The sequence below is a fragment of the Protomyctophum parallelum genome (genome assembly GCF_964188405.1).
Source record: "Protomyctophum parallelum genome assembly, chromosome: 17".
Taxonomy (NCBI): Eukaryota; Metazoa; Chordata; class Actinopteri; order Myctophiformes; family Myctophidae; genus Protomyctophum; species Protomyctophum parallelum.
This window is the reverse complement of record NC_139719.1, coordinates 44,840,708-44,854,881: the sequence shown is the minus strand read 5'-3', so window position 1 is coordinate 44,854,881 and position 14,174 is coordinate 44,840,708. Positions and strand designations below refer to the sequence as shown.

The following is a 14,174-nucleotide window of genomic DNA, read 5'->3' as shown; positions in this document are numbered from 1 at the left end:
TTTTTCATTTGCTGCTTTCTTTAGTTTTAGGGACTTTAGCTCTTTTTGACAGGAAGGCGGGGGCATTCGAGCATGGGACTAAATATGTATTTCTTTACCAAACTTTATGGTGATTTATTTTTGTATTATTTACTATAGTCCTAATAAACCCCAGGAAAGTACATCTGGCCACAGAAGATCACAGGATCTACTGAATGTGAAGGTAGCCTACTGGGGGAAGGCTTATACTGTGTGTATAGGCTCAATATGTCAGTTTGTCACATTCAGTAGATCCTGTGATCTTCTGTGGCCAGATGTAATTTCTTGGGGTTTATTAGGACTATAGTAAATAATAATAAAATGAATCACCATAATATTTTGTAAAAAAATACATATTTAGCCCCATGCTCGAATGCCCCCGCCCCCCTGTCAGAAACTGCTAAAATCCCCAAAACTAAAGAAAGCAGCAAATGAAAGAAAATTAACACTCATCTTTTAGTTTCTCTAATAACAACCTAAAACATGAACCTTGGTTGAAAAAACCTAAAGTTGTCCTTTAAGGTTAACTAATGCCTGTTTTATACAGTAAAGGTGTCCAATAGAAGGGTCGACGGCCAGGGGGACTCGGCTACTGTACTGTACTGTACTGTACTGTACTGTACTGTACTGTACTGTACTGTACTGTACTGTACTGTACTGTACTGTACTGTACTGTACTGTACTGTACTGTACTGTACTGTACTCTGTGTGTTTGTGTGTGTGCGCGGCTGCACGTCGTCCACCTGTTGCACTCTCTCCTAACCGTCCAAATAGTGACATAACTACGCAACACGCACACACACACACACACACACAACACGCACACACACACACACAACACGCACAACACGTGTACACACACACAACACGCGCACACACACAACACGCACACACACACCACGTACACACACACACACACACACACACACACACGCACAAAACAAGCACTTCTGATTGGAATAGAAAGGCAACTTTTTCTTTCTTTCTTAAATCACGCACGTACAGTACATGTGATACACAGAGGAGTGCATGGAGAGAAACACAGGCACTGGAACGCACGAACACACACGCACACACACACACACACACACACGCACACACACACACACACGCACACACACACACACACACACACGCAAACAGTTTAAACAGTGATCATCGGGTCAGTCTCCGTTAAGACAATAATGTAGAAACTCAGGCGTTGTGGTTTTAATCCTCGGTTCTCACAATCAATCAAGTCAGTCGGTCGGTCGGTTTGGTCCTTTAGGGGGGGGGGGGGGGGGGGGCAGGGTCCGAGGGGAGGGGGGGGCAACCCCACTCACCACCTACCAATAGTCTAAGAGGCTCCATCATCGTCTCTTCTTCGGAAGGGACAAAAAAAAAAAAAAAAAAACTAGAACAGCATAAAAGCAACGACGACGAAGATGAGAGACCACCGGAGGGCGTTCTTCTACGTGTGACTCTCCTTCCTCGCCGAGGCTGGCCGGGGGGGGGGGGGGGGGGCTTACGTCCGTCCGTCCGTCCGTCCGTCCGTCACGAACGCACCGAAAACAGCCCATCTACGACCAGCGACGCTTTGCGAGCTCGTTGGGGGGTCGATGCTGTGTTCTCGAAACGGCTCTCGAGCACAAATCAGGCTTTAGGTTGGAGGAAGAGGAGGAGGAGGAGGAGGAAGAAGGGGAGGAGGGGGAAGGGGAGTTGGTTTGGGTAGTCGGTCATTGCAGCATGAGCTGCCGGAGGTTGTCGTGCAGGATGGTGTCCTTGACGTCCCTGAACACCAGGCGGATGTTCTCCGTGTTGATGGCGGTGGTGAAGTGGTGGTAGAGCGGCCTCTGGGACGCGTCCCGCCGCCGCCCGCGGAAGCACTCCACCAGGAAGGCCTGCACGGCGGGCAGGCTGTGCTCCGGCCCGCCGTAGTCGGGGAAGTAGTCGGCCAGCGGCACCGCCGACACCTTCTCCTCCAGGAGGTCCGTCTTGTTCAGGAACAGGATGATGGACACGTTGCTGAACACGCGGTTGTTCACGATGGTCTCGAAGATGTTGAGGGACTCGCGGAGACGGTTGGTCTGACGGTCCTCCATCAGCACCTATACAGACAGACAGACAGACAGACAGACAGACAGACAGAGACACAGACAGACAGACAGAGACACAGACACAGACAGAGACACAGACAGACAGAGACACAGACAGAGACACAGACAGAGACACAGACAGACAGACGGACAGACAGACAGACAGACAGACAGACAGACAGACAGACAGACAGACAGACAGACAGACAGACAGACAGACAGACAGACAGACAGACAGACAGACAGACAGACAGACAGACAGACAGACAGACAGACAGACAGACAGACAGACAGACAGACAGACAGACGGAAGGAAGAGAAATAAAAAAAAGTGTCAACAAGTTCATGTGACTATTGTGAGAGCCATGTTTAGAACAGAAAATGTCTATGAGTGTATTTGAGTTATTTTATTGTGTGTACTATATTGAAGGACATTTCTTGATTACACATTTTGTGCAGTTGAGTCAGTTGAGTCTTAACTGAGTTAATAGAGCCAATTAAGAATTCAGCCTATTGGAGCAGAAGCCAGCAAGCCAGTTAATTCAGTGTGCATTATCAGCAGCTGGGTCCAGTTAATTCAGTGTGCATTATCAGCAGCTGGGTCCAGTTAATTCAGTGTGCATTATCAGCAGCTGTGTCCAGTTAATTCAGTGTGCATTATCAGCAGCTGTGTCCAGCAGGTTTTTAGTTAGTTCAGAGCTGGAAGCCTGAGAGCAGCTACAGTTTTTTGAGCCACTTTGGAAATACTAAACCACGTTGGAAAATATTAAGACACTTCAGAAACCATACTAGACCATTTTAGAATGGTTTTTGAACACCTTTGGCTATTATTGATATTAAGTCCCATCTGATTGGTTACCTGGTCGTATATGAAGTTAATCTGGTTGGTTATAATATACATTAGGTCCTCTCTGATTGGTTACCTGGTCGTACTCTGACGAGGACACCAGGAAGAGGATGGAGGTGACCGAGTCGAAGCACTCGAACCAGCGCCGCCGCTCCGACCTTTGACCCCCGACGTCCACCATCTTGAACGGAACGTTCCGGATCTCAAAGTCGTACTCGTGGATGCCCTTGGTGGGTTTACGGGCCAGCAGGATATCCTGTTGACTGGGGATGTAGTTCTGTGGACAATAACATGAACTACATTAATGGTGGGTTTACGGGGCCAGCAGGATATCCTGTTGACTGGGGATGTAGTTCAATGGACAATAATATGACAGTGTTAACTGGGAAATGTAGTTCTACTAGTGAGGGACGTGACACACAGGCAGACAATAATTTGACAGTGAATGCAGTTCTACAATCTCACAACATGTCACATTATGATATGCTGTGAGCTTGTAGATCTGCTAACTGATCAAATATATACCTGTATATATTTTTTATTTCATGATGGATTAGGTCTTAGTTCTGTACACGTGATGTTAATTACAAGGTCCACTCTAGACTATAATCAGTTGTTGTAATAAACTCACCGGATCACCAAGTTTATCTACATTGTCCAAGAAATACTTCACCGACTCGCCCTGCATGGAGAGAGAGAGAGAGAGAGAGAGAGAGAGAGAGAGAGAGAGAGAGAGAGAGAGAGAGAGAGAGAGAGAGAGAGAGAGAAAGAGAGAGACACACACACACACACACACACACACACACAGAGTGAGTCAGAGATAAAGAGATGGGCAGACGAGAGAGAGAGACAGAGAGAGAGAGAGACAGAGAGAGAGAGACAGAGACACACACACACACACACACGCGCACACACACACACACACACACACACACACACACACACACACAAACAGTTTAAACAGTGATCATCGGGTCAGTCTCCATTAAGACAATAATGTAGAAACTCAGGCGTTGTGGTTTTAATCCTCGGTTCTCACAATCAATCAAGTCAGTCGGTCGGTTTGGTCCTTTTTCGGAAGGGACTAAAAAAAAATAAAAAAAAAATAGAACAGCATAAAAGCAACGACGACGAAGATGAAAGACTAACCCTAACCCTAAGACCTAACCCTAACCCTAACCCCTTTTGGTGCTATTTAAAAATAGCAGATCTACAAGCTTGTAGGTCTGCTATTATTTGAAAAATCGAAGAGCGACTGACATAGAAGACATTTTTTTAATCTGATCTCAGGTCAGAATGAAAACTGTCAGGATGTAGAAGACATTTTTAGAATCTGATCTCAGGTCAGAATGAAAACTGTCAGGATGTAGAAGACATTTTTAGAATCTGATCTCAGGTAAGAATGGAAAACTGTCAGAATGTAGAAGACATTTTTAGAATCTGATCTCAGGTCAGAATGGAAAACTGTCAGGATGTAGAAGACATTTTTTGAATCTGATCTCAGGTCAGAATGGAAAACTGTCAGGATGTAGAAGACATTTTTTGAATCTGATCTCAGGTCAGAATGCGTTAAACGACCACTCACTTCATGCACACTCATCCCCTGTGTTCAGTGGACAGACCAATCACAGAGCAGAGCTGAGTTCAGTGGACAGACCAATCACAGAGCAGAGCTGAGTTCAGTGGACAGACCAATCACAGAGCAGAGCTGAGTTCACAACGCTCCATTTAACACATTCTGGGCGGGAATCCCTTTTGGTGTTTTAAGCATTATGTCATACTTAAGCTATTGAAAAATAGCAGATCTACAAGCTCATAGATCTGGTCATCAGAGGTCAGGGGTCACTAGCATGTCCTACAGAGGTCAGGGGTCACGAGCATGTGACTGGGGTTAAAAAAAAGGGAAAAAAGAAAATCACACTTGTGTGAAGTGAGAGGTGCTTATTATCATGGTGATCATGCATGATGAAGTCATTACGTCATTTGCCATTGATTTAGAAATTGACGTTGATGTACAGAAGCATTTGCGTCTTACAAAGTCCATAGACCTAGCCACACACATGACATCATACAAAGTCCATAGACTTAGCCACACACATGACATCATACAAAGTCCATAGACTTAGCCACACACATGACATCATACAAAGTCCATAGACACATGACGTCACAGGCCGAACACACAATGCCAGGCAAAAAAGGTGAAAAAAAAGGTAGGTGTAAAGAACGTCATAGTTCAGCGCTCTATTTAAGGTCAATCTTTGCTCAGTCCAAATTAAACCGTATATTTTATTGAGCATAATTCAGATGCAGGACATTAATTACAACCTTGATTTGGGCTGCCCAAATATGGAGATGACAGGCGTCATAGTGGTGATGTCATACTGCACATGAGTGACGTCATAGACTGGTCACATGGGGTCTGGTTTAGTTGACTCAATGTTTTCTGTTTTTCCTTCTTCTAGTGACCTTGTTGGCAGTGAGCACACTGTTGGTTGTCATGGCTACCAGTTCCCACCTGATGTCGTGTGGGAGCTCAGACTGATCCAGATCGTACTGAATAACCGCTAGCTTGCATAATGTCTTCAGGCTAGGACTCAAGTCTAAGACGTTCAGCTCATCAGTGAGTATGAGATCTATGTGACTTGAGCTGTTGTATCCTCCAAAGAAGATGATGCGTTCTCCCACAATGCAACAGCACATACCAGCCATTGGACCCGGGCCTTTCCCTTTACGCTCAACCTTCTTCCAGGAGAAGGAGTCTGGGTTGAATTTCCAAAGATTATTGAAGGTCTTATTCTGGTTGTCACCCAATTGGCAGCCACCAAATATGTACAGTTCTCCATTGTAGGTAAAGGCTGAATGACGATCGCGTCCTTCTGGAAGACGCTGTGTAGAAGGTGTTCTCAGCCAGAAGTCGGTCTCAGTGTCGAACACTCTGATGGTTTTGAGGTACCGACCCCCCGTATAGCCCCCAAATACAAACATCTTTGTCCCAATGATGGTAGCAGAGTGACACCATGAAGCAGGAGGTGGAGTTCCTCTGGTGTTAATTAAAGACCAGACCATTGTGCTGGTGTCCAACTTGTACATGTCATTAGTGACTCCAGTCTGGGTGTTTCCTCCATAGATAAACATGTCCTTCCCCAACACACAGGCTGAGTGGCCCCACCTCGCCTCTGGAACAGCTCCAGAAACCCTGCTGGGTTTCAACCACATGTGGGCGTCCACATCAAATGCATAAAGCTCATTGTAGTACTCCCCTCCCCAGTGGCCTCCCCAGATGTAGACTGTATCTTCTACCAACACAGCTGTGTGTTCGTAGCGCCTGGATGGAACCTCAAGGTGACCGTCTCCTCTTCCAGGACTCACTGGAGGTAACTTCTTCCAGCATAAAGACATTGTGTTGAAAACATGGACATCCATCTGTTCCATGTTGTTCATGGAAACATAGTAGCCTCCAAAGGAATACAGTTTGTTCCTCACTGCTACAGCAGCATGATGGCATCGCTTTGGTCCTCCTGTTTTGGAAATGGTCCAACACAACATCTGTCTGTCTGTCTGTTTCCCAGTCTCTCTCTCTCTCGACGTGAACAGTCAGTATCAACAAAACACATCATCTTATATATCCTGGTGTGAAATCACACGCAACACAAACTGTTACCATGCACGCCTAAACAACACCAATTTGCACAGCAGTTCTCATCTGCACCCTTTTTTATTCTGGCCATAAAATGGTTTTATTAAGATCCAATAATGAGTTGTTTGTTTAGGGCAGTTATGATTGTTTTTGCCAACCAAGTCTATGGAATTTAATGTTTCTCTCAACGCATCGCACTGCGATGCGTTGAGAGGACCACTTTTAACCCATTCTGACCTGAGATCAGATTCATACGAGGTTTCCGCCGGACACACACTGGTCTGATGAACCCATTCTGACCTGAGATCAGATTCTAAAAATGTCAGTCGTTCTTCGATTTTTCAAAAAATAGCAGACCTACAAGCTCGTATCGCGCCACTCGGTGGCGCGATATGAGCTTGTAGATCTGCTATTTTTCAATAGCTAAAGCATAACATGATGCTGACACCAAAATGGGTGCCCGGTCAGAATGGGTTAAAGGATATTTTAAAGGACCACTTTTGAACCTATCTTCATATAATAGGTCCTCACTAATAGTCATGATAAAATGGCAAGTTTCTTTCTACTCGGTCTGTGTCACATAGGAGGCCTAATCTAATTGAATACCCCTGCCATAAAGCATTACACTTGTTTACAAGAGGGTCCACCACTTTCAATTCATCATATCATTTTGTACACTATGCACTTCTATAAAGCCAAAAACAGGAAATCATCATAAAGGAGGTAAAAAGGGGGAAAACATATACAGTGAGGGGGGGAAAGGGGTGAGTGGAGTCAAGGGATTTACATCTTAATGACAGTTGGTAGGGCGTTCCACATTTTTGTGGCATAGGAGTGAAATTAATTTAGGTGGACCCTCTTGTAAACAAGTGTCCACTCACAGTTAACAGTCTTTGTATTGAGTTGTGCTTGAAATGTAGTGTAATTCTGCAAACTGTTAATAAATATTTTAATCAATTAATCAATCAATCAATCAATCAATCAATCCTTGTTTGTGCCGAATCTGGGTTGCACATGGTTTTTTGAACTCCCTCTGGTGTTGTTGTGTTGCTGGCATGATTAGACTGACTGAGCGTCACTGTTTATTATGATACACTTTTCATTTCATAAAAAAAAAAAAAAGTCATTTAATTAAAAAAATATATATATATTTAACCGCGGTAATGAACCCGATACCGCGGTATGCGTTACATACCGGCGGTATGGCGGTATTGCGGTTATTGCACCCAGCCCTACTAAACACTACAGCATGCAGAGGAGAAGTCATAACAGAACCATCTAAACACTACAGCATGCAGAGGAGAAGTCATAACAGAACCATCTAAACGTTACAGCATGCAGAGGAGAAGTCATAACAGAACCATCTAAACACTACAGCATGCAGAGGAGAAGTCATAACAGAACCATCTAAACACTACAGCATGCAGAGGAGAAGTCATAACAGTACCATCTAAACACTACAGCATACAGAGGAGAAGTCATAACAGAACCATCTAAACACTACAACATGCAGAGGAGAAGTCATAACAGAACCATCTAAACACTACAACATGCAGAGGAGAAGTCATAACAGAACCATCTAAACACTACAACATGCAGTCATAACAGAACCATCTAAATACTACAGCATGCAGAGGAGAAGTCATAATAGAACCATCTAAACACTACAACATGCAGTCATAACAGAACCATCTAAACACTACAGCATGCAGAGGGGAAGTCATAACAGAACCATCTAAACACTACAACATGCAGAGAAGAAGTCATAACAGAACCATCTAAACACTACAGCATGCAGAGGAGAAGTCATAACAGAACCATCTAAATACTACAGCATGCAGTCATAACAGAAACATCTAAACACTACAGCATGCAGTCATAACAGAACCATCTAAAGTTCTAAACACTACAGCATGCAGTCATAACAGAACCATCTAAACACTACAGCATGCAGAGGAGAAGTCATAACAGAACTATCTAAACACTACAGCATGCAGAGGAGAAGTCATAACAGAACCATCTAAACACTACAACATGCAGAGGAGAAGTCATAACAGAACCATCTAAACACTACAGCATGCAGAGGAGAAGTCATAACAGAACCATCTACTACAGCATGCAGAGGAGAAGTCATAACAGAACCATCTAAACACTACAGCATGCAGAGGAGAAGTCATAACCGAACCATCTAAACACTACAGCATGCAGTCATAACAGAACCATCTAAACACTACAACATGCAGAGGAGAAGTCATAACAGAACCATCTAAACACTACAGCATGCAGAGGAGAAGTCATAACAGAACCATCTAAACACTATACAGCATGCAGAGGAGAAGTCATAACAGAACCATCTAAACACTACAGCATGCAGAGGAGAAGTCATAACAGAACCATCTAAACACTACAGCATGCAGAGGAGAAGTCATAACAGAACCATCTAAACACTACAGCATGCAGAGGAGAAGTCATAACAGAACCATCTATTCTAAACACTACAAAATGCAGAGGAGAAGTCATAACAGAACCATCTATTCTAAACACTACAGCATGCAGAGGAGAAGTCATAACAGAACCATCTAAACACTACAGCATGCAGAGGAGAAGTCATAACAGAACTATCTAAACACTACAGCATGCAGAGGAGAAGTCATAACAGAACCATCTAAACACTACAACATGCAGAGGAGAAGTCATAACAGAACCATCTAAACACTACAGCATGCAGAGGAGAAGTCATAACAGAACCATCTATTCTAAACACTACAAAATGCAGAGGAGAAGTCATAACAGAACCATCTATTCTAAACACTACAGCATGCAGAGGAGAAGTCATAACAGAACCATCTAAACACTACAGCATGCAGAGGAGAAGTCATAACAGAACTATCTAAACACTACAGCATGCAGAGGAGAAGTCATAACAGAACCATCTAAACACTACAACATGCAGAGGAGAAGTCATAACAGAACCATCTAAACACTACAGCATGCAGAGGAGAAGTCATAACAGAACCATCTAAACACTACAACATGCAGAGGAGAAGTCATAACAGAACCATCTAAACACTACAGCATGCAGTCATAACAGAACCATCTAAACACTACAGCATGCAGAGGAGAAGTCATAACAGAACCATCTAAACACTACAGCATGCAGAGGAGAAGTCATAACAGAACCATCTAAACACTACAACATGCAGAGGAGAAGTCATAACAGAACCATCTAAACACTACAGCATGCAGTCATAACAGAACCATCTAAACACTACAGCATGCAGAGGAGAAGTCATAACAGAACCATCTACTAGGGACTTGCTTTTCTTACTTGCTAGTGGTTTTTGATGTGTCGCCGCTGGGGTCAGTTTGGAAGGTGGCGGTTCCAGGCTGTCATCAGAGGGGTCTTTTGGGTGGAGGGTGGGGGGTGCTGCCTTGGCCTTGCAGTGGGGCAGGTGGAGGGTGGGGGTGGGGGGTGCTGCCTTGGCTTTGCAGTGGGGCAGGTGGCTTTTCAGCCTCTTGAAGGGCTTCCCACAGAATGGACACACCTCTGCAAAACAGAAACGGAAAACAACGTCAACACTCTCCCTCCTAAACTTGAGTTATGATGACTCAAGTTTCCCTCATGAAACTTGAGTCGTAATATTAAGACCAGTGGTTCTTAAGAGGGTAAAACCAGAATACTTGTTTACATCAGGGTCCTCCATTTTCAATTCATCTGAACATTTAAAGACATGCAAATATGCACTTCTATGCAATAAACAAAATAATAATAATTATTATTATAATCACCCGAAGGCGGGGTTGGCGAAAGGGCCTTTCTGTGTGGAGTTTGCATGTTCTCCCCGTGTCCCCTAGGGTAGGTACCCTCACATGTTCTCCTCCCCGTGTCCCCTAGGGTAGGTACCCTCACATGTTCTCCTCCCCGTGTCCCCTAGGGTAGGTACCCTCACATGTTCTCCTCCCCGTGTCCCCTAGGGTAGGTACCCTCACATGTTCTCCTCCCCGTGTCCCCTAGGGTAGGTACCCTCACATGTTCTCCTCCCCGTGTCCCCTAGGGTAGGTACCCTCACATGTTCTCCTCCCCGTGTCCCCTAGGGTAGGTACCCTCACATGTTCTCCTCCCCGTGTCCCCTAGGGTAGGTACCCTCACATGTTCTCCTCCCCGTGTCCCCTAGGGTAGGTACCCTCACATGTTCTCCTCCCCGTGTCCCCTAGGGTAGGTACCCTCACATGTTCTCCTCCCCGTGTCCCCTAGGGTAGGTACCCTCACATGTTCTCCTCCCCGTGTCCCCTAGGGTAGGTACCCTCACATGTTCTCCTCCCCGTGTCCCCTAGGGTAGGTACCCTCACATGTTCTCCTCCCCGTGTCCCCTAGGGTAGGTACCCTCACATGTTCTCCCCGTGTCCCCTAGGGTAGGTACCCTCACATGTTCTCCTCCCCGTGTCCCCTAGGGTAGGTACCCTCACATGTTCTCCCCGTGTCCCCTAGGGTAGGTACCCTCACATGTTCTCCTCCCCGTGTCCCCTAGGGTGGTACCCTCACATGTTCTCCCCGTGTCCCCTAGGGTAGGTACCCTCACATGTTCTCCTCCCTGTGTCCCCTAGGGTAGGTACCCTCACATGTTCTCCTCCCCGTGTCCCCTAGGGTAGGTACCCTCACATGTTCTCCTCCCCGTGTCCCCTAGGGTAGGTACCCTCACATGTTCTCCTCCCCGTGTCCCCTAGGGTAGGTACCCTCACATGTTCTCCTCCCCGTGTCCCCTAGGGTAGGTACCCTCACATGTTCTCCTCCCCGTGTCCCCTAGGGTAGGTACCCTCACATGTTCTCCTCCCCGTGTCCCCTAGGGTAGGTACCCTCACATGTTCTCCTCCCCGTGTCCCCTAGGGTAGATACCCTCACATGTTCTCCTCCCCGTGTCCCCTAGGGTGGTACCCTCACATGTTCTCCTCCCCGTGTCCCCTAGGGTAGGTACCCTCACATGTTCTCCTCCCCGTGTCCCCTAGGGTAGGTACCCTCACATGTTCTCCTCCCCGTGTCCCCTAGGGTAGGTACCCTCACATGTTCTCCTCCCCGTGTCCCCTAGGGTAGGTACCCTCACATGTTCTCCTCCCCGTGTCCCCTAGGGTAGGTACCCTCACATGTTCTCCTCCCCGTGTCCCCTAGGGTAGGTACCCTCACATGTTCTCCTCCCCGTGTCCCCTAGGGTAGGTACCCTCACATGTTCTCCTCCCCGTGTCCCCTAGGGTAGGTACCCTCACATGTTCTCCTCCCCGTGTCCCCTAGGGTGGTACCCTCACATGTTCTCCTCCCCGTGTCCCCTAGGGTAGGTACCCTCACATGTTCTCCTCCCCGTGTCCCCTAGGGTAGGTACCCTCACATGTTCTCCTCCCCGTGTCCCCTAGGGTAGGTACCCTCACATGTTCTCCTCCCCGTGTCCCCTAGGGTGGTACCCTCACATGTTCTCCTCCCCGTGTCCCCTAGGGTAGGTACCCTCACATGTTCTCCCCGTGTCCCCTAGGGTGGTACCCTCACATGTTCTCCTCCCCGTGTCCCCTAGGGTGGTACCCTCACATGTTCTCCTCCCCGTGTCCCCTAGGGTAGGTACCCTCACATGTTCTCCTCCCCGTGTCCCCTAGGGTAGGTACCCTCACATGTTCTCCTCCCCGTGTCCCCTAGGGTAGGTACCCTCACATGTTCTCCTCCCCGTGTCCCCTAGGGTAGGTACCCTCACATGTTCTCCTCCCCGTGTCCCCTAGGGTAGGTACCCTCACATGTTCTCCTCCCCGTGTCCCCTAGGGTAGGTACCCTCACAAAAAACATGCAGTAATCCTGGTCACTAAACTGCCTCCCCCTGGCCAGCCGGGGCGCCTGATGGAGGGGAAAGGAACTGGTTGGAATAACGTGATTCTTCCACGTGCTACGTCGAACCAGGGAAACTCCCCCCTGTCAGGTGAAAAGGAGCACCTTGGACAATCAGGCATGAAGGAAGCATGAGTTCAATTCCGTTGCTCTCCCCTTGTCCCCCATATATGGGGACTAGGTTGGTCTCCCCTTGTCCCCCATATATGGGGACTAGGTTGGTCTCCCCTTGTCCCCCATATATGGGGACTAGGTTGCTCTCCCCTTGTCCCTCATATATGGGGACTAGGTTGGTGGAGGGTGTGTAGAGCCCAGGATCACATTAGATGATTGACACAGGGGTGAAAAATGGGTTACAAAATCGTGGGATAAGATATATATTTAAAAATAATATTAATAATAATAATCAATTAGGGTACACAGTTAGATCAAATGGAATACGTGTACAGAATAGAGTATGCTTACTGTAAATCGCTCTGGATTAAGAGCGTCTGCTAAATGCCTTAAATTGTAAATTATAATGGTACATGTACTCAGGTAAACGTTGAATTCCAGACTTTTACTTGTTACAGACGTAACAAAAGTATTTTTACATGGCAGTATTGATGGGCTACTTTGTAAAAAAAAAAAAGAAAAAAAAGAGAGTGAGTACTTCTTCCACCTGCACTCCCCTCAATGACCCCTGGGGGTCCCCAGTGGACCCCACGTTGCATTACATACTCAGTATGTCATACTGTATGACAGAACAAGTTGTTTTCCCTCTCATGAAACAGTGAAATGTGACCAACAACTAACTTACACATTAACAACGCACACATTCCACAGCCATGCAGTCCAACAGGATGAATATATGATGAACATGATGAATTCCTGTTCTGTTCTTTAGCTACATAGAAATGTGTATGTCTCTAAATGTTTTGATGAATTGAACAATGTGGACCCTGTTGTAAACAAGTGTAATGCTTAATTTGGTCGTCCACTCACAGTTAACAGTCTTTGTATTGAGTTTGTGCTTGAAATGTACTGCAAATTCTGTGCAAACCGTTAATAAATATTTCAATCAATCAATCAAAGGACAGCTGAAGGGCAGTGCAGCCTGAGAATTAACCACAGCGAATATCATTCATAAATATTAATAATGCATAATAATATAAGTGTTGATAAAACGTGACATTTTAGTGACACAAACCAACTCTTACCTGAGCCCATTATTTCACACACCGTCTGCAAATCAGCCAATCAGAGTCGGAACATGATGTTCCGTATGAAATAACTTTGATAACTATAAACTCCGTCACTCAACAACAACACTTTTAATCACAAACACATTATTCTACAAGTCGTCCCGTTTGTATTAACGATATCTAAAGTATCTTATATATATATATATAAACGCGGCTGTTATCTTTTAAATGAGATAAAAGTGTCTAAATGTTAATAATACTACAACGTTCATTCATGGGACTTCCATCATGCTTGTTTATTATTATCCGTGACGTCAGCACGTTCCAGAAGGACCCCAGCAGAAGAAGGCTCGAGCTGGCCTTGGTTTGTAGGTAGCCCCGCAGAGTGCCTGAGTGGAAAGTTACAGTAGTGTCAGAAAGAAAGAATAAAAAAAAAGTTAAATAAGTAAGTTAAAGAATGGTTTATAAAATGTCAACCCGCCGTGGGAAGACACGTTGGTTTCCCCTCCTCCGAGGTTATTAGATATTTAGTCATGGAAATGCTGTTATT

At 45.8% G+C, this 14,174-nt stretch overlaps 1 protein-coding gene across 1 annotated transcript; it reads right to left on the bottom strand.

The window, feature by feature from the left end:
- Positions 1–1,679: 1,679 nt before the first annotated feature.
- LOC310874793 (guanine nucleotide-binding protein subunit alpha-13-like) lies at positions 1,680–13,649 on the bottom strand (the record flags this gene model as incomplete). Its single annotated transcript, XM_083787657.1, has 6 exons — positions 1,680–2,105; positions 3,017–3,217; positions 3,572–3,622; positions 5,410–5,702; positions 9,909–10,127; positions 13,640–13,649. The coding sequence occupies 6 exons, from the start codon at positions 13,647–13,649 to the stop codon at positions 1,734–1,736; spliced, it is 1,146 nt and encodes a 381-aa protein (XP_083643783.1). The 3' UTR covers positions 1,680–1,733.
- Between the last annotated feature and the right edge of the window lie 525 nt (positions 13,650–14,174).